The sequence below is a fragment of the Poecilia formosa genome, unplaced genomic scaffold (genome assembly GCF_000485575.1).
Source record: "Poecilia formosa unplaced genomic scaffold, Poecilia_formosa-5.1.2 Scaffold120, whole genome shotgun sequence".
Lineage (NCBI taxonomy): Eukaryota > Metazoa > Chordata > Actinopteri > Cyprinodontiformes > Poeciliidae > Poecilia > Poecilia formosa.
The window spans coordinates 1,353,367-1,380,107 of NW_006800059.1; the positions used below are offsets into that span (position 1 = coordinate 1,353,367).

Consider the following 26,741-nt stretch of genomic DNA (forward strand, 5'->3'; position numbering starts at 1 on the left):
TTGCTAGCAGCCTTCAGATGCCTCTAACGTTGTCTTTTGTTCAGAAGAAACCTTATCTCAATGACAGGCGCATCCCATGTTCTGTATACGTCCGTGGTATACACCTTGTGAATCTATTCTAAAAAATGTTAGCGGATTTACACTAGAATTCTCACCAGGCTGCCATTATCCCTGTACTTGATGCATCTTCTCCTCCACCTAACTTTCTAGTGATATGAATGACTTCAGCACTCAAAGATGCATGTTTTCTACATTTTTGTTTCAGAAACCTTTTTAAATACTGCAGTCTTGCCCCTGCTTCCAAGACAAATGTCTCCTATGAGAGACTAACAAAAAATCTTATCTTGCATCCATGCCATGCAAACTTGTGGAAAACAAAGCATGTGTGCAATCTTCATTTCTGCTGGCTCGATGTAGTTACTCAAATATTCTGAGATAAGAGAACAATAAAAGGCATTTTTGCTGTACTTGGGCGAGCGCCGCCTGAAACCTGTGTGCGGGTGCAACAACGTCGTTTACAGTGCATTGCGTTCTATTTATCTGATGACTATGTGCTGTTTTTACTGATGCAGTTAAAGTGAAAACTCAAGTAAAACTGTTAGTACATAACTTTTAGCTTCTTTTTCAGGTCAAAGGTTTTTATTACATCCTGGTAGCCTTTTAGTAAATCACGACTGGGTGTATTGTTTTTGTCAGGCATGCCTTCCTCGTGACTGGTCTGTCAACACCAAGTAGTTGCTTGAAGTGACATCAAGGAAACAGAGAAACATTCTGCAGCACTACACAGCACATTAGTTATCTTTGCATAAATTATACATGACTCACAGTGCACTGTTTCATGTCTCGTCAGAGCTTTTCATTATTCTTAGTCTAGTAGCACTTAATCAAAAAATGTTTGAATTATGACTGTGTTCAATCGTGTCCTCTGCTGCATGTCCAATTTTAAGCCAGAATTTCAGGTTTTCTTGAAAAGAGGGAGGAAAAAGGTTCAAGAGCAGGTTTAAAAAAATTCCACTAGAGGCGAAGTTTGTGATCTAAATGCAGTAATAGATTCATTTACTTTACAGAAAAAATGAATTTCACATGTGAAAATCGCATGTACGACATGAAAAATGCAAATGTGGTTCATTCAAATTGTCACTTATGAATGTGAACATTTTATGGTAGAAACCCGCTTTATTCAAGGGTTTCACATAGATTCGCGTGTAGGATTTGAATAACTTTTTACTCTGATGCCTGTAAATAAAATCCACTTCTTGCCTTATAATGTCATAATTACAATTTGATCTACCTAGAAAATATTTAGAATGTTCTGTTTCCTTTATTAAATCAAACGTCAGTAAACTGCATTGAAGTTTGTGTATGAACACTTTTACAAGGTTCTCCATTCTTTACAGAAAACATCCAGTTATTTTGACTAGTAAATTAGATGTTGTACGTCTAACAGACCGCAGAAGTTTAAAGTTTTACCAAAAATTGCTTTTCACTATATGATAAAATCAATTGAAGAGAATTATTTACTCATTACTTGAAATGTTTACATTTCATGGTGACTGACTATCTTGTTAATATTTTATTTAAATGCAAACACTGCTTTCCATGCAAATGTTTTCTACTTTAGCTATTATTTTTATTTAACGATCTCATTGGCATAAGGAGATGCATTTCAAGACAGTTGTTACATTATGAAGATTGTTGAGCTGTCAGTAGGATTGTCGTGGCATTTATCACTTTGATGAAATCGTGCCTTTAAATGTACTAATATGCTGGCTATATTTAGCCTCCCGGCCCATGTTTATTATTATTTAATAGATGCAGTTTAAACCACTTATTCACTTACACTCTATAAAAATACTCTTAACCACTGTTTATCGCCATCTTTCGTTAACTAAATTTCCTGCTTTAGCCCAGTAAGGACTACTAAAAGCACTTTTATTTGTGAATGAGTGCAAAACTTTGTTGTTGTTTTTTTTTTCCCACAATCTCTTCCTGACAGAACTCGCGTCATAACTTTTTAATTTCTGTCCACATATTTCCTTTGGGACCAGTGTCAAGGCTTTGTTATTGCCACTCCAAATGACTGACCTCGTTGTGTTTAAGCCAGTTTGTAACTGATTTGTTTGTATATTCCCTTGTCTGTTTGAAAGACAGATTTACACTCTGCTTTTAACTTCCTGGTTGATGTCTTGAGATCCTTCTTTAGCATGTTCACCTAAGGTTTATTCCTCATGCTCCCATTTATTTTCTGGAAGTTTCTTAAACACTTGCTTGTCGTCTTCTTCTCGACTTTACAGATTCTCTCCCAGACAGGCTTGGAGTGAGATTTACTCGAGCAAGGCTGGATAGTGACACATAGCTCCAGCACTAACGCGCGTCTTCGTGCAATGTCGAAGAGTGGCACATGGCCAGGCAACGTTGCCATGGAGTCACTGAGTAACATGGACAGTGCAGGGAGCTGTGACAGTGTAATCAGCACAAACTCTGCCTGGGTGAGTGGCGCTGTAAGTCTCCTTATGTCTTTCATCTGATTTTTGGGAGATTATCCCATTCTTTAAGGTCGCTTGGCAAAATAAAGAGAAGAACATAGATTTGCGATTGGTTGTAATGACGTATTTCAGCAAATTTACAGACCTAATGAAAATGTCTCGGTATAAGCAGTTGTACAAAGAGCATCCTTTAAAATGAACTAGACAAGAGGAAACAATAAAGGCCATGAGTCATTAGTTTTACAGGTTTTCCAATTTAATTGAGTTTAGACATTTAGCTTACAATAGTTTTTATTATTAGAAGACATTGAAAGGAAAAAAACAAGCACAAGACAGCAAAGAACACAACCAGAAGATACCAAATCATGATCACATTTCATCTGTCACGCCTGCAGTACTCTGTCGGCAACATGNTGACTCGGGTATGTCCAGCAGTTTCAGTCAGTCTGTCTGTCTGTCCAGAGCTCATGAGGCTGATGTCATGTCCTCTCACTCAGAACTGACTGTAAAAAAAAAAAAAAAAACAGTTTGGAGAGTGATCAACGGGTAGCTGTTGCTTTACCGACGCACTTCTCCGGCCTGTGGTGTTCAGTGCCAGTGTGAGTTAGCTCAGGTGCTGTTGGGAGTAACGAGGACAGGCGGTGGAGGGGACGAGGGACCCAGCTGGTGACGAAGAGTTAGAGACAAAACAAACAAACTCTGAAATAGACGCAGTAAAAGCACATTCACTTTAGCACCAGCAGGGATCTGTTTTCATCCTGCTCAGCGAGAAATCATCATACACAGACGGCTTAATCGAGTTTGGCAAACAAGTTCCATAAATCTTCAATTCAATAAGCACCGGAGAGCAGGAAACACTATACATCTGACAAAGAAATATTTGCTAATTGAGAATTTTCTGCTGTTATTTATACACAGAAGTGTGCAGTGATCACTGATGTATGTCTCAGCCACCTTCATGTTTTACGTAACACAAGATTTATTTTTTTTTATCCTTTTTAATGTTGATATAAGTCTGTGTTGAAGCCTCTGATGTTTCTCCCTGGGTTTTAATCGTTCTGCTGGTTTAAGTAGCTCACACTCGTCTTCCTCAGCCTCGAATCCCCTCCTTTTCAGAGCAGAGAGCTAAAAAAAAGACAATTCTGTTTCTGTTTTTGATCAGCTTTGGAGACCACCAGTTGTCCTAAAATCTGTCCCATATGTAAAGGAAAACTCCAACCTTTATATGCTGTTTAAATCAAGTTGAAAATAAATGTTTCTTGGTTAATTCATGTCTGCTGTACCTGGTGTCTAATTAAATAGTCTTTACTCCTCCACTTGGTCCACTGTGATGTCAGTCCTGCCCTCCAGGCTCAAGATTTGGATCAATAGGAGCACTGATTGTGTTGTGTTCTGCTCCTGAAGCCTATTAGATGCTTTTTATCGACTGCTGGAGAAATGTCCTGCCCAAAAACGGCTCCCCTAACAGCCAGGGTGCAAGTAATGCTCAGACACAGAAGGATCCTGTTCTTTCCGAATGATCTTTCCTTCTGGCTTCCATGCTTGCGTTCTTCACTCCCCTCCTTCCTCCCTTCATTCCAACTTTCTGGTTGTTGTACAAAGATTTGTCGTAAATTCATAGTGAACTTGTGTATTATAACATGAATATAAATGAACATAAATAGCTATGAACTCTGTAAACATGAGTCTGTAAAACTGTGGAATATTTAACAAAAATATGTAGGAAATCTTAATTTCTGGTGGATTATGGGCTTGAGCCAAGCTTCTTTTGTGTCCAGAGATTTTTTTATATATTTTTTTTCAGATTGAAGAGAGGAAATTTTCTTTGAACATGAAATTTAGTAGCAAAGTCTTCTTTAGTGGAAGCTTGTTTTTAATCTGACAGTTGCTCAGAGGCTACAACAAGCATCAAATCCCACGACATTGGTTAATTTTTTTCATGGTGCATTTCTCTAATCTCCAATTCAACAGTTTTTCTATCTTTGCCGTCTTTCAGTATCTGTACACTGCCATGAAAAAACATCCCAATCGTTTTCACAGAATTTTATCAATGTCGAGAAACCCTGCAGAAAAATTAAAGTAATGGTTCCATATATTAACATTTAAATGAATGTGAGTTGATTGATTCTTCTGTTGTCTGTTTGTTATGATATTTTAATATATAGTTAAGCAAATATGCAGATTTGTTTGACCAGTCACGACTTCCTCAGCTTCTTTCTTCAGGTCTGAATAGTTTGATCGCAGCAGTTTAGCAGGACACACTGTGATTATCAGTATTACTGGCTGGATGTCCTTTAGATGGTCTGAATAATCTGTGCTCCTGATTGCCCAGTATGAATTCAGAGCACTTCTTGTCCAGTGGGAAGTCTGTGGCCTTTCTCTGGATAAGCGACGGAGGGAAAGAGGAGCATTTGAAAGAAAGTAGTGCAGTGATAGAGGAATGGTCAAGTTTCTGGTGATTTCTCCCTTTGTCATTTTGTTCTTTTGTGATTTTTTTTTTGGGGGGGAGGGAGGAGGGGTGGGGGTGCTTTTCAAACCAAAGACCTTCATGCACATTTTGCACCAACCATACACAATAAGAGCTGGTAAAGAGGCGACTAGACCTAGAGCCACAATTAACTGTGCAATTTGAAAAAAAAAAACAACAAAAAAAACAAACTAGTTTACACAAGTATGCAGTGAATATCTTTAAAAAAAAAATGCAGTTTTTGTTTGTTGATTCTACCCAGTTGGTACCACAAATGTATCCCCACTGCATCACCCAGTTTATGAAAGCTTTTTAGCTTACGGAACAAAAACAAACATTTTTATGTTAATATCACTCCAAAAATGATTTTTCTAATGTTTCTCCATCACTGGTAGCACTGCTAAATCTTTTCTTCTGTCCAGCAGCACCTTGACGAAAAATTGTATTTTAAATAGAAACATGGAAACCATGCTTTATGGAAACTAGCACATCTGACGGAAAGACATCCATGCATGCGTTCAGATGATTCTTTAAGCCCCAGCGTCATAAACCGTATACTTTCTTTTTAAAATCCCACAACTCAAAAAAAATAGTTTGTGCAAGCTCTCGCCACAGTACCCACAATTAAAAAGATATATCCATCTAAATGCAGCAACTACCCAGTAGAAAATAAAAATCTGAACGCTCCCCGGGAAATATGTGAAGTCGGTGTATATCTCTCTCTCCGTGAAGCTGTTTAGCAGTTCATCTTCTGAGGCTTTAATGCAGTCATCCATACTCTGTAAAAGTGCTATTATCCACTGAGCTTCCCACAATCCTCAGCAGGAAAGGCTGCGCTCAGAGGCTGCGAGGAGATGATCGTTATGACGTCAGCGGAGTGTCGGGTATTAATAGAACAAAGATATCGCGTCCTAATGTGAGCTTGGAGTGCTATTGCTATTGTAAAATAGTTCAGTTTTACTTATTTAGCACTCCTCCTTTTTTTCCATCTAAAAATTCCATTAATTGTTATTATATAAATTAAACAGGACATATTACTGCTTAAAGTTGTGATTCCACATGTATCCTGACACTAATGCTCTACAGCAAGGATGTCCACCTCCAGTCGTCGAGGGTCAGTGTTCTGCCACTTTTTGATGTGTCCCAAGCCCAGCACACCTGAATCAAGGACTGAAATGACCTAATTATGTCAATCAGGTGTGCTGACAGGGACGCAGCTTGCTGCAGGAACATCGGCCCTTGAGGACTGGAGTTTGACGCCTGTGTCTCCGGTTTTTACACTGACGGATTGGACAGTCAAACGCCTTGTTTACATCTGCAGCCTCTGCATGGAAAACAGGTCCTCGAGTTCGACCTCTCCTCCGTCCCGTTAGTGCTGAGCAAGTCTGAGCACGAAAGGATTAACCCGAGGCACATACTGAAAAGTCAGCCTCGTGGATACTGAGGCGTCGCAATTTTGTCCCCGATACAGCAGCCGCGGGGAACGTTTTGATACTTTTAACAGATGAGATTTAGTTGCTGACCTTGTCGATGTGCAGCCTGCAAGGTGTACTTGCAGTTCTTGCTGACTACTTACTGGCCGGTTTGAGCGAGATTACTCCATAAAGACTTATTTGTTGGACTGCAGATCCGTGAAATTAGCAAACAGGGCAGTAAAACAAACGACGTCCACTCCTTCTTGGCATGCGTTTTGATCTGAGTGTTAGCTCTGGCTACCAGGCATCGGCTGTTTTGCTCCTCCGTCTCATATTGCTGACCTCTCTGCATCACAGACATTGATTTATGGATCTTTTCTGCTTTATCTACCACACTGTCTCCAAGGTGATATTTCATGTGACTAAGACCAGCTTGACCATAACTCATTACGTCCTAATCAGTCCAGTCCTTAAGTATTGTTAGGTCTCATTTAAGTGCTCCCCTTTCAACAGTCTAAGGAGAATATCACTCAGTCATGGCCGACCTTTTCTTGCAATGCTGCGTATCTGGAATCGATACTAACTCACCAGCAAAGTCTTTTCTCAGGGAATATTAGTCTTGGCTATATTTAACCTTTGATAAAAGCAGCCTGTTTGGGATTAAAAACAGATGATTAGGTTATAGATTTCTAAACTGGATTATTCTTTGAGAGGTCGCATGGTTTTCCTCAAAGTCCTCCTAAGAGTTTCTTTAGTAGTCACTATTCCCGTTATTGGCAATAACGGCTGTGCTTGTGTTCTGTTCTGCAGGGGAACAACGTGATGGAGGACCAAGACTTGAGGGAGATTGGGATCACAGATCCGAGCCACAGGAAGAAGATCCTGCATGCAGCACGCTCCTTACCAAAGGTGACGGAATCCTCACCCCGACTTCGTTAGTTATTTTAGCATAATGAGACTCCATGCTAATGGAAGATGCACATTTTTCCTTGACACTAAAGCACATTGCAGATTTGAGAAATAGTCATTATATCTATGCACTTTAATTAGACTCGTGTGAATTTTTAGTAATATTTATATATATTTTCTGTAACTCCTATACATGTCCAATAGCACTGTCTCAATCAAGCAATATACAAATACAGGTATCTTTTCTTTATTTGAATTTAAAATTTCTGCATAAAACATTGAAGTCTTTGAAGTCTTTTTACATCAGCTTTTTATCTCAAATGTTTTCCATTTAATTTCTTACTGGGTTTATTATGCAGAGCACCTGCTGGCATGAATCTAGATGCCAACACTTTAAAAAAAAAAAGAGTGTTTAGCTTTGAATTGTTAGTTTCCAGTTGCCATTGCACCACTGCTGACTCTCAATGAACTGATTTTCACACTGCTGCAGCATTTTATTAGTTTTTCCCAAAATGTTTGTTATTCTATTAGAGAGTGTCATTTACACTTGTGCCCAATTATTAGGCATTGATAGAAATTGGTGACAATTACTAATTACTTATTCACTTCACTGGCATCATCATCATTCTCCTGTATTCTCCTTCCGCAGGTGAAAGCCCTGGGATGTGACGGCAGCAGCTCCCTCTCTGCCTGGCTGGAGAATCTGGGTCTGCACGAGTACCTGCCCAACTTCCTATCCAGCGGCTACCGCAGCCTGGACTGTGTGAAAAACCTTTGGGAGCTGGAGATCGTCAATGTGAGTCACATTGACGCAGGTAGACTGTGCAGAGTATCAGACGGTGAAATTACTTTCCAAGAGTGTCGCACAGAAGTGGAGTTGTCAGTTTAAACTCTGAAGGTGAACACTCGGATGTAGAGAGGATGTTTTTAGCGCGTCACTTTTAGGAGGTGACGAGATTTCCTTTTGGAGGAGGAAGTCTCCTCCAAAAGAGGAGATCTTGGAGGACCTACAACAGGAGTTGTAGGTCCTCCAAGATCTCCTCCAAAAGAGGAGATCTTGGAGGACCTACAACAGGAGTTGTAGGTCCAACTTCTGAGAGAAGCAGTCATGTCTTTGGTTTGCAGTAACGTCTGTGGATTATTCCTAGACTTCCAACAAACTGTTTCACAGTTAGTACTTGGATGACTCCACAGATGACCTTTTAAACGAGTGATGTTTTTCTAAAGTTTGTGTCTTCAGTAGATGATGTCCCACTTTTTTTTTTTTTTCTCTGCAGGTGCTTAAGATTACTTTGCTTGGTCACAGGAAACGCATCATAGCCTCCTTAGCTGAAAGGCCTTATGAGGAGCCTCCTGTCAAACCTCCTCGGTTGTCTCAGATCAGGGTGAGAACATGCAAAGTTGCGCATTATGTGGTCTGATGTAAATGTTTTAATGTACAGATATGGAAAATACATTGACAACTCCAATACAATACAACATTTATCATAAATCACTCTATTCTACCAGCATAATCATGCAACTTAATCATTGTTTTATTTATTTTTTTCCCCAAGTAATACTATTAATTACAGCATCTATGTACTTTTAATGTATAACATGAACATGTTGAGATATTGGGAGATTTTAAATTAAAGTTTTGTCAAATGTACCAGAAAAAAAAAAGTAAATCAATTGGCACTGGTCCTTTCAGCTTGATAATGATCCAAAACACATGGCAGGAATGGTTCAAAAGAGCCAGAATCAACCTTCTTCCTCAGGTTCGCAACCTAAATCCTGGAGAAAAACTTTAGGGAGAGCAAAGAAATGAGACAATAAGACAGAACCCTCGATTTCTTTAGGGATTCTAATATTTTGCAATCTTTGCAAACTGGATTTTGTTTCCCCCCACTGACTTCATGCACCCAAATTAAAGTTCAGGTTTTTCAAAGTGATGTTATGCTACTAAGATTAAAAAAATAATAATTATATATATATGTGTGTAAAGTTGCTTTTTAAGCAACTTTACAATTGGTGAAAACAAAGTTATCTGCATCAATATGCATGTTGCAAAGAAATAAAAGTTTTTATCTTATTTAACTAAGTGCTAGGTGATAAACTCTGTGTGACCTTTTCTCTGCAGTGTCAGGACCTGCCAGGATCCCAGACCTCATCTCCTCTCAGTCACGTGGAGCCCTACAGCGGCCGCTCCATGGACCCGCTGCTGCCCGCAGCAGAGCCGGGCAGGAAAAAAGCACCAGAAACGGATTATGACGTCGCCCAAAGATATCAAAGCGGAAGGCAAAAGCCTCAGGTATGAGCTGACGTCTCTGGGATGTGGTGGGTATGGTTGCCATCTTCCAGGCTTCTGTGTTGATTTTTTTTATTACTTTTTTTTGTTGTCTCAGGAGCGATATGAAGAAATTCATCAGGAGCCTCGACTGACCTTACGACCTCCGAGTCTAGCAGCATATGCCCCCGTCCAGAACTGGCACCACCAGCCTGAGAAACTCATATTTGAATTTTGCGCCTATGAAGCTAGTGTACGCTAATACCTTTCTCATTCTGACTTCTCGTTTGCTGCTTTTGTTATAAATGATCAGCAACCTCGTATCTCCTGCTCATTTGCAGTATCTTGGTTCTATGCTGATTAAAGATCTGAGGGGTATTGAATCCACGCAGGATGCTTGTGCCAAAATGCGGGTATGTAATAAGACTTTCAAACATCGGGAGACAATAAAGAAACGTATATTCACGATCAGTCAATAGTAAATCAGCTTTGTGTGTTTATATGCCTGCGCTTGCCTTTTCTCTAGAGATCCACAGAACAAATGAGAAAAATCCCAACTATCGTTCTGTCGATCACTTACAAGGGCGTGAAGTTTATAGACGCAGCAAACAAGGTAACTAAGATTCACACTCGCCACTTGAGGCATTTCAGGTCTCGTACTGGTTGCATTTCTTTCATAAATGTCATGAATATATATTCCTTTTGCTGCAGAACATCATCGCAGAGCACGAGATCCGTAACATATCATGTGCAGCCCAGGATCCAGAGGACCTGTGTACGTTTGCCTACATCACTAAAGACCTGCAGACCAGCCACCATTACTGCCATGTCTTCAGCACAATAGACGTGGTACGTCAACACACTGATCCATATCTGAAGGTTAATGCATATAGACTGTTGTTTTATAATTAAACAAGACTGAAGGGAAATAGAATCTGAATAATTGGGTCATTTTCTCAATGTGACCTAATCAGCTTGTGGAGTAACTACTGCATTAACTGCAAAACCCAATTTCAGGAAAGCGAATGTCAGCAATAATCGTTTCTTTAAGGTAATTGTTGATGTCTTTTTGCTTTGGCATATGTGTTAACACATCTAATAGCTGCCAATATCCCCAGCTTTTATACAGGTGATTGAGTAAGTAGGTGTGTTGATTGGTGCCATTTGACAGCTGTAGCTATAGAAAAAGTTCTTCATGTTTATTAGATAAATACTGAAATGATGTAATTTTTTGGTGTGTTTTATACACTCCAGGTCAGATTTAAATAATTGTTGATCCTGTTAAAGGCTATAACATTTTATTACACTATTATGGAAAAAAATGATTTAATTTGTATTTGTCAGAGAGTAATAGTAATATTATCAAACCTCTGCAATTTTTGAATTAAAATTTTGTTTGATGTTGAAAACTATAAAATGTCTTTGTATTTAGTTACAGTTTAGTAGTAGACATTGGGCACCAATAAGCTTAAAGTGATCATGAATATGAAACCAGTTGTTTACTTTTAGCTTGAAATATTACTCCTAATTTAGTAGGTTTTTATTGCTACTTTTTGAGCTACACTACTGTAAAAAAAAAAAAAAAAAAAAAAGGATTCAGTTTGTAAAATAAAAACTGACTCTTTGATTTTGTGTCTCTGCTTAGAGCCTGACCTATGAGATTATCCTGACGCTGGGCCAGGCGTTTGAGGTGGCCTATCAGCTGGCTCTGCAGGCCCAGAGGACCAAACAGCATCAGGGTCTCCCTGCAGGAAGCAGCTCAGACGTCAATGAATCCAAGTCCAGTCGACCTGTGCCCAAGCCGCGAGGGAGTGTTCGGAAGTCGGGGGTGAGTGGGACAAAAAAAAAAAAAAACGACAACAAAAAAACTGATCCCAAATGCAGATACACTGAAGAGGTGTTCCATCCTTTTCAGATACATATGCAATCATAAATATCTTAAGTTTCTATAACTGTTGCACAGGCACCACCTACAGGTCTCTCCTGTCTCTGCATCCAGCCTGTCCATCTTGTTCCATCTCTCGGTATTCCTCTCTATTATTTATCTTTGCTGCCCCCTAGTGAACATCTAACAGTAAGACGATCTATCTGGACTATACTAGACATATTACCCACCACTCACATGTATACTTTTGTTATTAGATGCTTTTATTTGCATAGATGACTTAATATTACAACGTTTTAAATTAAGCTCAAAGGTTCCATGCAGCTTTGGGAACGGTAGTGAGACAACAGCCACGATTGAGAGCACAACAATTCAAGAGAGCCAGTCTTAGTCATTTATAGGGTGCAGTTTCTCAGAGAAGCCATGTTGCATAATGACACATTACTGGCTGTTTGTAGTTGATCTGAAGTTTCAGCATACTTATCCAGGGTTTAAGATGGGCAGCTGCTGCCAGTTGAAAATAAAGGCGGATCTGAATGAGTCAAAACAAGTTAAATAAGTCGAGTAGATTCAGATGATGACTAAGAAACTTAATTTCAATGAGATTGTGTTTGACTGACCAACACAAAGTACTGCTTGACTGTGAAGTGAATAGAGAATAATTTGCAGTTTTCCATGTGTGATACTTTTGCCAGATTCTATTCAAAAATGCTTTATTGTTTCCAAATGAAAATTAAATAAAATAAGAGATGAGTGATAGTGTCATCTGTGGTGAAAAATGTTAACACTGCACATAACCCCGAATTCACCATCCCCACATTGAAACATGACGGTGGCAGCATCATGCAGAGGGAGCGCTTTTCTGTTGCCAAGACAGAAAAGCTGCGTGATGAAAGAAAACATGATGGAAAGTTAAGAGGTGTATGTTCCTCCAGGGCATTTACTCTAAACATACAGCACCATTTTCAATGGAAGAAAAAAAGAGAAAAATTGACATTCCTTCAATAGAAATCCACAGCAGATTATGTGATCACTCACTTCAACATGTTAACACACTTTTATACAGACAGATTCAGTTGTGAAGTGAAGATTGTAACGTTTTCTCTCCTCTGTGCTCACAGGGAGACATACTGGACCAAGAAGGGGAGTCGCAGCCCCACACCGCTGCCACGTGGCTCGTGGATCCAAAGGAATCTAAACGCTCAATCAGCACTAAGTATGAGACCACCATTTTCTAACCGGACCCCTGTTCTCCTCCTCGTCCTCTTCCTTCCTTGGCCTGGCTGTTCCTACTTCCCTCCTCCTGTGTGCCTTTCACTGTGACTCAGCCCTTTCCTTTGCGCTGGACGTCCACTTCCCCTCACCTCCTGACAACACAGCCTGTGACAGCTAACCAGCCTCTGTTGCTCCTTCTCCAAGTTGAACCTTCACCACTTCTACACTCTGCATTGATTATCGCAATCACTCAACAAGTCTGGCACTAACATATTCTCCTTTAACTCACCGCTTCCCTTTTCTTTTCCCCTTCGACTGCAAATGTACTGTTTTCCTCTCGGTGATGAGCTCTTTCTTTCCCGCTGCATCAGGCGACGGCAGCTCTGAAGCTTTTTCGCTCTGATCTTTCCATCTCTTGACTTCACTGAGTGCTGAGAAAAATCTGAGAACCCACCCGCTGTGCTCATCCCATTCCTGGATGGATGTTTCCGGAAGAAAACTGTGGATCTGCTCTCCTAACTCTATGCATCCATCAGGCTTTAGCAGGCTGCTCCTCTTTCGTGGGAGTGCGAGTGTTTAGGAGGTTTATTACTATTAGCCGCTTGCTTAAAGCCACGCTGAGTTCTTGTAGCACTGTGAGGAGCTCGTTTAGAGGGGATTTGTTCTTAGAAAGAGAACATGACACAGCAAAAAGTCCAAATCAACGTGCCTTGCAGAAGTGTTGACCTCATGCAATTGTTTTTTTTCCACATTTTAAGTTGCAAAAACAAACTTCAATGTTTTTTTATTGTGCATTTATTTGTTAAAAACCAATATAGAGTTGTGCATAACTGATCAGAGGTAGCATGTTTTTAATTTTTTTCCTATTTACAATCTGAAAAGAGTTGCATGTGTATGCATTAAGATTTTATATTGTAGCTCAAACTCAGATTGGATGAACTCCATCTATGAATTTTTCTTTGATATGCCATTTGCTGTGTCCCCTATGTTGCTTCCAAGTAGAACTTAATAAAAGTTGTCTATTTAACATTATTCTCCCACCTGGGCTGTGTACCTGTCCAACTCCTCCAAAGTTACAACTGACTTCCTGTCACTTTAGGTTAGCTCTAACAAGCTTTCCTGTACCTCCAAAATAAAAGCTTCTCCGTAGTGAGGCTAGTTGAGAAAAAGTCTATAAAAGGCGTTGGACGTTGAGGTTTTAAGATGACCATATTTTAAACTTATGTGTGAATACTTTTGCAAGGTACTGTATATTTGGACTGTTATGCTCTAATTTGTCTAATCAGAGCAAAAGGGTGCAGCCAGATGATTTTTCTACAGTGAACTGACAGTAATTAAGCACTTTTACCTTTTTTTTTTTGTATAAAAATAACAGCATTTCCTCTGTGTAGCTCTCCCTTCTTTTCTTCTTTTCACAACAAATGCCTTCAGTATTCATCCTGTCTGCATTGCCTTTCTGTAATATTGCCAATGATACTTGTTGAATACATTGCTGCTGGAAAAAAAAAAAAAAGTTACGCATTACATAAAGGGAGGAACAGTTTGTGTGAACATGTGTTTTCTGTTTTCACTCCATTTTAATCATCTTACATTGTGTGCATGTGTCTGCGTGCCCCTCCCTCCTCTCTTAGCTGAATGTCGCTGCTCCTCCCATTAAGCGAGACGGGACGGGAATGAACCCTGTTGCATGATGGGGATGAGCTGGCGGTTTTTTTTTTGTGTGTGTTTTTTGATCGAAAAGTGATGAGCAGCAGCTCATCGCGTCATCAGTCCGATCATGCTCGCAGCACACATGGAGACCCGAAGACAAAGAAGAGGCTCTGCTCCTTTTCGTCTGACCTCTCCACACATCTTCCTGCCCATCAGAGTGTGGCAGTGTCCCTGCTCTCCATGCATTCACAAGCTGTAGCCTCCCTCACAGAGACTTGGTGTTCACTGTTTGAGAAAACATACCTGTGTGCACCGATGCAGAAATCTGTAGCGAAAGGAGAAGTGGCACAAGTGAGAATATTGATCTTTTTTTTTCTTCTTTTTTTTTGAGAGAGAGAGAGTGAGACCTCGCACTGTACGCACAGACTACCCTTTGTGTTCAGATATCGGAGCTTCTCTCCATAACCATCAGCCTAGTATATTCCTGCATGGGAGAAACATTTTAACCAACACTACAAAGACTTATCTCTCAATGAAATCCCACTTTTATTTGATTTGATTCTTATTTTGTTGGTTTTATTCATTTTATGGAACTGATAGTGTCCTAATGCTGGAACTGGATCATGACTGGCGCCCTCTCCTTTTTCCTTCCCCCATTGTTTAATTTAATCTTACCAAGATTATTCACCAAAACCTGCCATGCAGGCTGGTACGACTTTTTTATTTTTTAAGCTGCAGAACAGAACAATAGGGTACAACATGTTTTTCCAGGTAACTCCCTGTACGTTGACTGTTAATGGTACTATTGGGTGCATCAGTGTGAGTCTGGGTACTTAACGGTTTAACTGTGGTATGTGTGGCGACACACTGGTGCGCCCTCTTCAGCATCCCGGTGTGGGCACCTTTTAGCCATTGGCCTGATCCAGTGCTGCTTTTGCACATTGCCAAGGATCAGGAGACTTTTTTTTTTTTTTTTTTGGAACTAATCTGATATGTTGAGAATGGAAATGTACATGATTCTAGAGCAGTCTGTATTTTGATACTTGAATGATTTTGGCTTTTATAGTTATCTATATATATATATATATGTGTATGTATGTGTATATGTATGTATGTATGTACGTATATAATTTTTGATGTTTTTGTCAAAGCAAAGGACTATGTCTTATAAACTAAAACATATCGTGAATAAATACCCTGTGATTTAAAAAAAAAAAAGGCTGAGGAATTGACTCAGAGGGACCTCAATTCATAAAAAAAAAAAGATTGTAAATAATCTTGGGCTTCCAGTCTTTTTTATAGTTATTTTTCATAACTGTAAAACTAATAAATGTTGGGATTAGAATTATTTCCTTCGTTGAATCTTTTTTTTTTGCTATTTTATGTTTTTGTAAGCTCTTATACTGCTATCATCTGTGCACACTCGTGCTGTTGACATTCATACATACAGTGGAATTTAAAAAGTCTACACAGAATGTCAATTTTCTGTAATCTCATTATACATAATGATATATTTCAAGCCAGTATTTCTTTGTAATTTTACTTTGTTTTATTATAGAATGTTTTACAATAGCTTTTTTTCATCCCGAGTACAGATACCAGCTTAGACTGATCATGTTTTGACCCACTGTTTGGTTAAAACTACCTACCTTCTTTCTCAACAGCATATTGGTTAAACACGTAACCCAACTAGTTTTTCTGTGTCGACATGGTTTGGTCAAATCAATTTGTTCAGGTTGACTTGGGTAACTCTGCCTCCAAACAACTTCTGTCATTCCTGAAGCAAACAAAGCCTGCTGTGATTTCACAACCAAAGCATTATTACAAGGTTTACTATACATTGTTTTCCATTTTCCTTCTCATTACTCTAATGTGTTATGAATATGCTCAAGCTGAAAGCATTCCTGTTTGCGTGCCCTACATTTATATTTTTGTCAGCTGTAAATAATTTCAAATATTCAAGCTGTCATTCCAGCTGTTGTTAAATGAGTCAACGGGAGAAAATTACTGCAGCAAAGAATTTACTTCAGCTGAGAACTATGAAGCCTTCCTACAATTATTTTTAAGTGAAGAGTAGCTGCGTGAGAGCAGAAGCGTCGCTGATTGCTGAAGGTTTCTGCCATGTTCTAAAAGTGACCAGTTTATATTCATCTCATCTAAAATGGCCTACTAGTTTAATTCTGCTCGTGAAGTTATGTAGCTGCGAACTTGGCAGGTAAAGGACCTGATAATTCTGTCAAATGATGTTAACAGTGCTTCTTTATTCTGAAAAGTAAAATGTAGTGCCATTGGCCTGCAATAAAAAAGAACTCGAGGGGAAAAGGGCAGAGGAGGGTGGTGATTTCAATTTACATAGTCACAAACATGTGGTGCTATTCCTGGAAAAATAAACCTACTCACAGGTACTTCTGCTTTTGGAATAAGGTCTTACATGTATGCTGTGACACTCAACCAGCTAAAACGGACTTATAATGACTTAATGTCATTTGAAGTGTAGTGCAAGCTAAGCCTAGCCAAAATAAAACCTGACCTGGTGAGACTGTTTTGGCTCCAACATTTAGCTAATAGCGTCAAAATTTAGCTTCGATGAAGACATGGATCTCATGACATGTTTCAGTGCTTCATGCTAATGATGGTGTAATGTGGAAGACTCTGTATCAATTGAGCTTTTTTAAATGCCAGAGACATTCTGAGAGTTTTCACTGACCGTGTCCGTCCTTTTATGACCAGAGTGTACCCAGTCTCTTCTTACTACCTCCGTCAGGATAATGCACCATGGCACAAAGCTTAAATCATGTCAAACTGGTTTCTTGAAAATGACGAGTTCATTGTATTCCTATGGCTTCCACAGTCAACAGATCCATGTTCAACAAACATCTTTGGAGTAAGAAGGAAATGGAGATTTGCATCATGGATGATCATCTCACAACACAATAGTAATTGTCCAATGCTATGATGTCAAAAAGGACCAGAACTCCTCACTGTGTTAAATCGCCGTCAAGAGGATTTAAGGCAGATTTGATGGCACAAGGTGGTCCAACACTTGTCCACAAAGTGACCAGTGAGTTTATGTTTTGATGGTGCATCAATGACAAATTTTCTACAAAATAAAATTAAATGACACAATGACACAACCACAAAACGGTTTGCCTGCAAACATATTAAAATAAAAAAGCATTGAATTATGTTTTCGTAAAATTCACTTTCTGTGTTTATTAACATAAATAAAAATCTGATTCCACATAAATGCATTTGGCCAATTTTGGGTTGTGCTCATTTGCCTGCCGCTGCTGTCACCTTGGAAACGGCTCTGGAGCCGTGCTCTGATTGGTCCCTCCCCACCATATACGGAAGTTGATGCCTCACCTGTCTGTAGTCCTGGAGGTGGTTTCACACCTGTACGGTCAGCTCCTTGCGCAGTTTTGTTTCCAGGAACAGCCCCCACCTGTGCGAGGTTTTATATCGGCTATGGACTGAGAGTGGACAACAGCTGTGTGTGTGTCTGTGAGGACAAAGAGGACCGAAGTTGCTGCGGAATTCAAAACTTTCTGTGCGCCCTCAGGTAAGTTATTGGGACATTTTCCTGATGTGACGCGTTTCTTTTATTTGCGAATGAGCATGAAAGAAAAGAGCGCTTAGACTATTAAAAACCACTAGTACTTACGTATGAGTTTATAAAAATAGACTTCTGTGTGGGAGCTGTTTTAATTTTCTCTCGTTACAGATGAGGTTTGTTTTATCACTTTTCGTAGGGAGACTTTAAAAACTAAAGCAGTATCCTTTGTTATGGTGCGTCGATATCACTTCGTTTTATTATAGATTTTTTTGTGTGTGTGCTTTAGTGGATATTGATTGAGGAAGAAGTGCTAATATTTGCCCATTAAAGTAAATAAAAGCTTCTCAGCACGGATGGCTGCCAAGCTAAACATTAATGAACTATTTCTATTCACTCCTGCAGGCTTAAGCTCCTCAGTGTGGCGCTGCCCCTGACCCTTTGCAACCTGGTTAATGGTGTAACCATTAACCAGTTCAAGCAGACCTTCTGCCATTGAAAACATACTTAACATTTTTTTGGACCTTTCGTGTACTACCACGCTCGCAGTTTTGCCTGTTTGAGACTGTAATTTATGGTACTGGGGGTTTTAATAAGTCCGGCTCACAAAATGTACTGATGGAAACTGCTGATTATCCCATTTTAGTTCAAATAGTTGTAGGAGTTTTTTTCTGCAGGTGAACTGTGAGACCCAGTCACATCAGAGTCCTTGGCTGAATCAGATTTGTCTCGGAGCCAAGGAAGCAAGTAGAGTGACATTCCTGACACCATGAGGTCTGATTCAGCTGTGGGTGCCACTGTTGCACTGCAGGTTTCTCGTCCTGTTCTGCCCTGGAAGGTGTTGTGCCAGTTGGTTCTGTCCTGCATTTTCTCATCTGAATGTCCTAATGGGAGGGACAGTAATTGGCAGCTATTGAAGCTTTCACACGGAGACCGATATGTGTTTAGTCAACCCCCTCATGTTTTCAGAAAACATTTCTTAATGTGGGCGTTTTTTGAAGATCAGGTTTTTTCCCCAGCTGCCTATTAGCTAGCTGTTTATGCCACCACTTCCAGAATACGGGAATCCATTCTGGTGTCCTGCAGTGTTTTAGTTAGGATTTGCAAGTAAAACAACAAGATTTGCAAATTAGTTTTTCTACTATCTCGTAAAATAAGGTACTTCCCCGTGGATCAACCACTTCCTATCCGTTCAGTAAACAATATGATCTTTGTTAAAATTTGTCCACTAGCTTGTATTCCGTGTAAATTTCCACGATTGTGGATTACAGACGATTAAAAACTCAATTCAGGGTCTCGAAAAATTGAAAGATAAATAAAAAATACTATTTTAAACAAAAATGTCAGACTTCTAAAAAAGTGTCTGCATTTCTATGCACTTAGTATTCGGGTGGACCTCCTTTTGCATGAATTGCTGCAGCAATGCAGTATGGCATGGAAGGAATTAGCCTGTGGGCCTGCTGAGTTGTAGAGTTGCTTTGCTAGCAGCCTTCAGATGCCTCTAACGTTGTCTTTTGTTCAGAAGAAACCTTATCTCAATGACAGGCGCATCCCATGTTCTGTATACGTCCGTGGTATACACCTTGTGAATCTATTCTAAAAAATGTTAGCGGATTTACACTAGAATTCTCACCAGGCTGCCATTATCCCTGTACTTGATGCATCTTCTCCTCCACCTAACTTTCTAGTGATATGAATGACTTCAGCACTCAAAGATGCATGTTTTCTACATTTTTGTTTCAGAAACCTTTTTAAATACTGCAGTCTTGCCCCTGCTTCCAAGACAAATGTCTCCTATGAGAGACTAACAAAAAATCTTATCTTGCATCCATGCCATGCAAACTTGTGGAAAACAAAGCATGTGTGCAATCTTCATTTCTGCTGGCTCGATGTAGTTACTCAAATATTCTGAGATAAGAGAACAATAAAAGGCATTTTTGCTGTACTTGGGCGAGCGCCGCCTGAAACCTGTGTGCGGGTGCAACAACGTCGTTTACAGTGCATTGCGTTCTATTTATCTGATGACTATGTGCTGTTTTTACTGATGCAGTTAAAGTGAAAACTCAAGTAAAACTGTTAGTACATAACTTTTAGCTTCTTTTTCAGGTCAAAGGTTTTTATTACATCCTGGTAGCCTTTTAGTAAATCACGACTGGGTGTATTGTTTTTGTCAGGCATGCCTTCCTCGTGACTGGTCTGTCAACACCAAGTAGTTGCTTGAAGTGACATCAAGGAAACAGAGAAACATTCTGCAGCACTACACAGCACATTAGTTATCTTTGCATAAATTATACATGACTCACAGTGCACTGTTTCATGTCTCGTCAGAGCTTTTCATTATTCTTAGTCTAGTAGCACTTAATCAAAAAATGTTTGAATTATGACTGTGTTCAATCGTGTCCTCTGCTGCATGTCCAATTTTAAGCCAGAATTTCAGGTTTTCTTGAAAAGAGGGAGGAAAAAGGTTCAAGAGCAGGTTTAAAAAAATTCCACTAGAGGCGAAGTTTGTGATCTAAATGCAGTAATAGATTCATTTACTTTACAGAAAAAATGAATTTCACATGTGAAAATCGCATGTACGACATGAAAAATGCAAATGTGGTTCATTCAAATTGTCACTTATGAATGTGAACATTTTATGGTAGAAACCCGCTTTATTCAAGGGTTTCACATAGATTCGCGTGTAGGATTTGAATAACTTTTTACTCTGATGCCTGTAAATAAAATCCACTTCTTGCCTTATAATGTCATAATTACAATTTGATCTACCTAGAAAATATTTAGAATGTTCTGTTTCCTTTATTAAATCAAACGTCAGTAAACTGCATTGAAGTTTGTGTATGAACACTTTTACAAGGTTCTCCATTCTTTACAGAAAACATCCAGTTATTTTGACTAGTAAATTAGATGTTGTACGTCTAACAGACCGCAGAAGTTTAAAGTTTTACCAAAAATTGCTTTTCACTATATGATAAAATCAATTGAAGAGAATTATTTACTCATTACTTGAAATGTTTACATTTCATGGTGACTGACTATCTTGTTAATATTTTATTTAAATGCAAACACTGCTTTCCATGCAAATGTTTTCTACTTTAGCTATTATTTTTATTTAACGATCTCATTGGCATAAGGAGATGCATTTCAAGACAGTTGTTACATTATGAAGATTGTTGAGCTGTCAGTAGGATTGTCGTGGCATTTATCACTTTGATGAAATCGTGCCTTTAAATGTACTAATATGCTGGCTATATTTAGCCTCCCGGCCCATGTTTATTATTATTTAATAGATGCAGTTTAAACCACTTATTCACTTACACTCTATAAAAATACTCTTAACCACTGTTTATCGCCATCTTTCGTTAACTAAATTTCCTGCTTTAGCCCAGTAAGGACTACTAAAAGCACTTTTATTTGTGAATGAGTGCAAAACTTTGTTGTTGTTTTTTTTTTCCCACAATCTCTTCCTGACAGAACTCGCGTCATAACTTTTTAATTTCTGTCCACATATTTCCTTTGGGACCAGTGTCAAGGCTTTGTTATTGCCACTCCAAATGACTGACCTCGTTGTGTTTAAGCCAGTTTGTAACTGATTTGTTTGTATATTCCCTTGTCTGTTTGAAAGACAGATTTACACTCTGCTTTTAACTTCCTGGTTGATGTCTTGAGATCCTTCTTTAGCATGTTCACCTAAGGTTTATTCCTCATGCTCCCATTTATTTTCTGGAAGTTTCTTAAACACTTGCTTGTCGTCTTCTTCTCGACTTTACAGATTCTCTCCCAGACAGGCTTGGAGTGAGATTTACTCGAGCAAGGCTGGATAGTGACACATAGCTCCAGCACTAACGCGCGTCTTCGTGCAATGTCGAAGAGTGGCACATGGCCAGGCAACGTTGCCATGGAGTCACTGAGTAACATGGACAGTGCAGGGAGCTGTGACAGTGTAATCAGCACAAACTCTGCCTGGGTGAGTGGCGCTGTAAGTCTCCTTATGTCTTTCATCTGATTTTTGGGAGATTATCCCATTCTTTAAGGTCGCTTGGCAAAATAAAGAGAAGAACATAGATTTGCGATTGGTTGTAATGACGTATTTCAGCAAATTTACAGACCTAATGAAAATGTCTCGGTATAAGCAGTTGTACAAAGAGCATCCTTTAAAATGAACTAGACAAGAGGAAACAATAAAGGCCATGAGTCATTAGTTTTACAGGTTTTCCAATTTAATTGAGTTTAGACATTTAGCTTACAATAGTTTTTATTATTAGAAGACATTGAAAGGAAAAAAACAAGCACAAGACAGCAAAGAACACAACCAGAAGATACCAAATCATGATCACATTTCATCTGTCACGCCTGCAGTACTCTGTCGGCAACATGNGCTCAACACCAGCACTAACCTCAGTGATCTGGCTGTTGACTCCATCTTAGATCTATCTGCATTCCAGCCATAGCATACATTGTGCTCTTCCCTCAGCTTTGACTTATTGGTTCCCTTGAGTCCAAAATTCCAGTTGTTTCTTAAGTTATTTGCAAAGGAAGGCCTATTGTTGGAGGGCAAGGAGAAATCTGCCCCCTCTACTTTCTATGGAGCTCACCCTCATTTCCTGCATAGATAATTTTTCCAGCAAAAACTGCTGTAGCCACACATCCATTAAAACAATACATTCCTGTCCTGTTTTGTGTGTATTGCCATAGAGCATGACAGGCTTCAAGATGGAGGACACATCATTATCGTTGTCTGGTCTTCCTGTTTTAGATCTTACTGATTATTTTTGTGTTAGAAATGTGTAAGATCAGTTGAAAGAATAATGGCATTTTATGCATTTTTGACTTTGAACTTTGAAATGACTTCAGTACACTTAGGCTTGTTTATTGTTTTCCAGAGCGAGGATAGTATGGAGTACCTATCTGCTGAAGAGAAGGCATGTCTGATGTTTCTGGAGGAAACAATCGAAGCACTGGAAGTGCAGGAAGACAGTGGCTTATCAAATGACGAGCCAGACGTGTGGTCAAAGACGGAGCCACAAGATCAGATAAGAAGTAATGGCCAAATACTTTTTGGGTGATTTCTACACTAGTTGAATGTGACATGCACTGTCTGTATGAATGATAGTGATTGAAATGTTAACAATGCTTTTGTTTTTTCTCAGATGTTCCCACTGAAAAGCTCGAATCAGGAAGTCTCAGGATATCCACTCTAACTCCCCACACAACAGCAGATCCTCCATCTGCTGGATTAACCACAGAGTGTGAAACTGAGCATCACGCTGCAAATCAAAACTACAACCCACAATCTGCCTCCACGTCTGCAGTCGGCATGAAAGATGTTGAAACAGAGGACCTGGGAGTTGAAACTGATCCTTCGGTGTCTAACTCTGGTTACACAACCTCATCATCAGACAAAACAACTGACGTTTCAAAGTTCGATGGAGATCTTGAGCTTGAGAATGTCACAAATTCTGGAGATGCCTCAGAGAATGACCTGGATATAATCCCTCCACCAACAGACTTCAGAGATGAACCAGAACCAGACTTGCCACCGGAAGCCATGACGGTGGTCCCGCCACCGGAGACCATGACCATGGTCCCGCCACCGGAGACCATGACCGTGGAGGCCACGACTGTGGTCCTGCCACCAGAAGCCACAGCCATAGTCTCCCCACCATCAAACGACTTCACAGAGCAAAAACGAACTGTTGATGTGGAGCAGATGCGCTTGAGAGCCTCTGTGAAGAGATCTGTTGTAGACTCTTCTACTGCTGAGGATTCTTCTAGCAAAGCCTCAGACGCTGCTTCCCTTTTACCCCAAATGAATCCCCCCACTGAGCCTTCAGAGCCCAGAAATCCACCTGCTGTGGCCCCAAAACCTAAGAAGCTACCTTCAAACATTATTTTAAAGTCACCAAAGTCACCAACACTTGTCTCTCATGGAAACCCAGGGCATTCGGTGCCCTCCCACAGTGATCGGATGTTGTTGGACCCTCAGAAGGTTCGAATGGAGGCCCTCCTAAAGCTTGGACTGCTTAAAGACAACAAGGAGGAATCAAGTCGTGCTGTAAGCCCTAAGCTTCCTCCAAAATCTGCTGCATACAAACGGTCACTGGCGAGCCCCTCTCCTCCAGTCAGTCCTGCTCCTCACACACCCCCTGTAACACCATCTCTTACCCCAGTCATTAGTCCCCTACAAGCACCTGTACTCCAACAGTCTGCGTTGACTCCTACTGTGTCACCATCAGCTTCTTCAGCATCTCCTCCCATCCAGGATGCTGATATCCTCCCAGCACCTGCAGCTTTCAGCGATGGATTTGGGCCTTCAGGTGACGAACTTCCTGCTGTCACAGAGGCCACTTTCAGTACCCTGCCTAACACATCGCCGCCAAAGGTGATCAATATGAAATTTGCAACCTTGGAGCGATCTGGTTTGGGTCTGAGCAGCCAGATGTCCAATCTGAGCTTATTGGAGATGGCTGGTGGCGAGCAAGACCCAAAGCACCTGCGCAACACTCGGCCAAGACCCGCCTCTCTGGGGACTGGGAAAGACTTTAATCACCCTAAAGGTGAGGGTTTGGTGGCAAGCGGAACGTCAGAATCCCAGAAGCCCCAACCTACACAGGCATTCCACCACAGAGAGTCTTCCAAGCTGCCTCGATCTCAAGGCATCAGCGTGATGATCTGCCCTCGCCCAGAGAATGAAGAGGACCGGCGCAAGGCCCTGAAGAAGCTGGGACTGCTCAGAGACTAGCTTCCAAACATAGCTTTATATATTGTAAAAAGACTGATGCAGACTATATCTGGGTTTAAAATGCTGAAGGAGTGCCTTAACCACATTGTTATGCTTCTGTTTTCCACTGAATACCATGTGGTTGACTGCACGCTAACTGTATCTGTGTTTCCTTTGACCATATAATAGCTTAAATCGAAAAGTCAAAATTAGTGTATTTCACAAAACTGCAATGAAAACACTTTTTGCATCACATAAGTCATGTGATCAACAACCTGATGTTGCTACTGGCAGAAAAGATGAAGACAGGAAGTTGTAGGAGGATATTGGCGCTGCATTTAAAAAAAAAAAGATTTATTGCATGAAAAGAAACTTATTCACGTGATTTTAATTGCTTTTCTTAACTAACGGAAACACCGCAATTGTGAAATAGTTTTGACATTCGGAATGTCAACAAAGTTTTACACACATTTATAATGTAAACGCAGCTTGTGTTTTACTTTTCTTACATCAGACTCATGTTAGCTATAATGTCTTTGATATTATTTACCTTTTAGAGTCTGTAACAACATATGTTTATCTGCTAATTTGTTTGACTTAATCCCACCGGTTGCTGCTGGCTGTTTCAACCCTTCACCATTTCATACTTTTGCAGTTTTGGTCATTTTGTTCCTAACTTTTTTTGGGTGCTAATAGGAGTCATCTCCCACCAGCTTTTTCTCACAGACCATTTGTGAATTTGTTCCCATCCAGGGCACGCTTCTTTACCACTGTGATTTTCGATGCTTTAGAATAACTTTTTCTCTGATCCACTCGTAGTCGACTGCTTTTAAACATGATTTTGAGACCAGGAGGTCTTTCACAGTTGTTTTGGGCTAGTAAGGGGTCATAATCTCATACGTTATTTGGCCCAAACAGGAAGCAGAATTGCAGTCAGTTAAGTAGGAAATTGCAGGTAATTTTTGGAAAATAACGTAGAATTAGATTATCAGAGGTTTGCGTATTTTATAAAAAGTTGTTAAGAAATGAATTGTCTCATGGGCCTGAAATGGGGTAAAACTTGGCAAACCGACCCAGAGTCTGTTCTGTTTTTCAAAGACTTTTTCTCTATTTATTGTTAACTGTATCCTGTTGACTTTCTCAACTATTTTTATGTTTTCATTAAATATATAACTGTATAAAGCACTTTCTACTTGTGTTGAAGCCTCTCTTTCTGTATCTTTAAAAACAAATACAGTACATGGTCAAAATCTGAAACATCTGCCTTGTTTGGCTCATACATTAAAAACTAAACTCTACACTTCAGCTACTGCAACGTGGAGTCAGTCTGGGAGCAGCAGGTATCGATGCATTTATCTGAAAATGACATAACCTGCATTTAAAGTGTGTCATGATTATTAATCACAATGATGTAAGCCCCCATGTGTCACATCAAAGCAGACACTGACGTGCAAGTTCAGGTTTGGTTTCTCCACTTGTGTGTGCGTTGGTGGAAAAACAGGTGTGACTTGTTTTTCAGCCCTGATGGAACATAGTTGCTACAATCACTTGACTGAGGAACTTTTAAGTTCAAGCTTTTAAAGTACAATTAGTTTTGCTCTTTTAATCTGTTTTCAGTTCACTGCTTGCATTGAAAATGGAACTAAAAATGTGAAATGCATACCATTTGCATTATGTATATCATATTTAGTTTTCAGATCTAGAATTGTAGCTATTATTCATACCCTTTTTACGTTTAAATTTTGTTACTAACTTCAGTGAATTTGGGACTCTATGTAATAGAGTAACGCGTCACTGTGAAATGAAGGCATTAAAGCGTGTACAGTTTAATATTTCATAGTCGGGATGATGTGAAAAGACATATATCCATGCATTGTTTTCCACCACAACATAGCCGAAGAGTTACACTTTTATTCCATCTTCTTGTAATTCTTCCATATCAGACATATTTTGGAAATGCATAAGAATGTGGTTCCAACAGATTCTCCCTGAGAATCACCTGAACTACACATTTCTGCAGCACCTCCAGAGTTAACCAGAGAAGTTTAGCTGCTTCTCTGACGAATGCTTTTCCTGGCTTTGAATATTGTCTTTTAACCTAACTCTGCATTAAACATCTCCCTAACCTATCCGGCGTGTTCCTTGTACTTCATGATACCTCTGTTCATTCA

At 39.7% G+C, this 26,741-nt stretch overlaps 2 protein-coding genes across 4 annotated transcripts; both read left to right on the forward strand.

Moving 5' to 3' along the window:
• The first annotated feature begins 6,654 nt into the window (after positions 1–6,654).
• Positions 6,655–14,197, forward strand: LOC103144039 (ankyrin repeat and SAM domain-containing protein 1A-like). The gene is made up of 11 exons (XM_016675711.1): positions 6,655–6,774; positions 7,179–7,277; positions 7,927–8,073; positions 8,555–8,662; positions 9,400–9,570; positions 9,665–9,799; positions 9,888–9,959; positions 10,073–10,159; positions 10,258–10,395; positions 11,192–11,374; positions 12,553–14,197. The coding sequence occupies exons 1-11, from the start codon at positions 6,736–6,738 to the stop codon at positions 12,667–12,669; spliced, it is 1,296 nt and encodes a 431-aa protein (XP_016531197.1). The 5' UTR covers positions 6,655–6,735; the 3' UTR covers positions 12,670–14,197.
• A 3,452-nt stretch (positions 14,198–17,649) lies between these two features.
• On the forward strand, positions 17,650–25,767 carry LOC103144038 (specifically androgen-regulated gene protein). Of its 3 annotated transcripts, none has more exons than XM_016675710.1 (4): positions 17,650–17,858; positions 21,622–21,828; positions 22,733–22,895; positions 23,027–25,767. In XM_016675710.1, exons 2-4 carry the CDS (start codon positions 21,712–21,714, stop codon positions 24,589–24,591), a joined length of 1,845 nt encoding a protein of 614 aa, XP_016531196.1. In that variant the 5' UTR covers positions 17,650–17,858; positions 21,622–21,711; the 3' UTR covers positions 24,592–25,767. The 3 variants fall into 3 exon arrangements, with proteins under 3 accessions (XP_016531196.1, XP_007560880.1, XP_007560881.1); XM_007560818.2 differs by having other exon boundaries at positions 22,733–22,889; positions 23,000–25,767; XM_007560819.2 differs by having other exon boundaries at positions 17,651–17,858; positions 21,622–21,816; positions 22,733–22,889; positions 23,000–25,767.
• Positions 25,768–26,741: the final 974 nt, after the last annotated feature.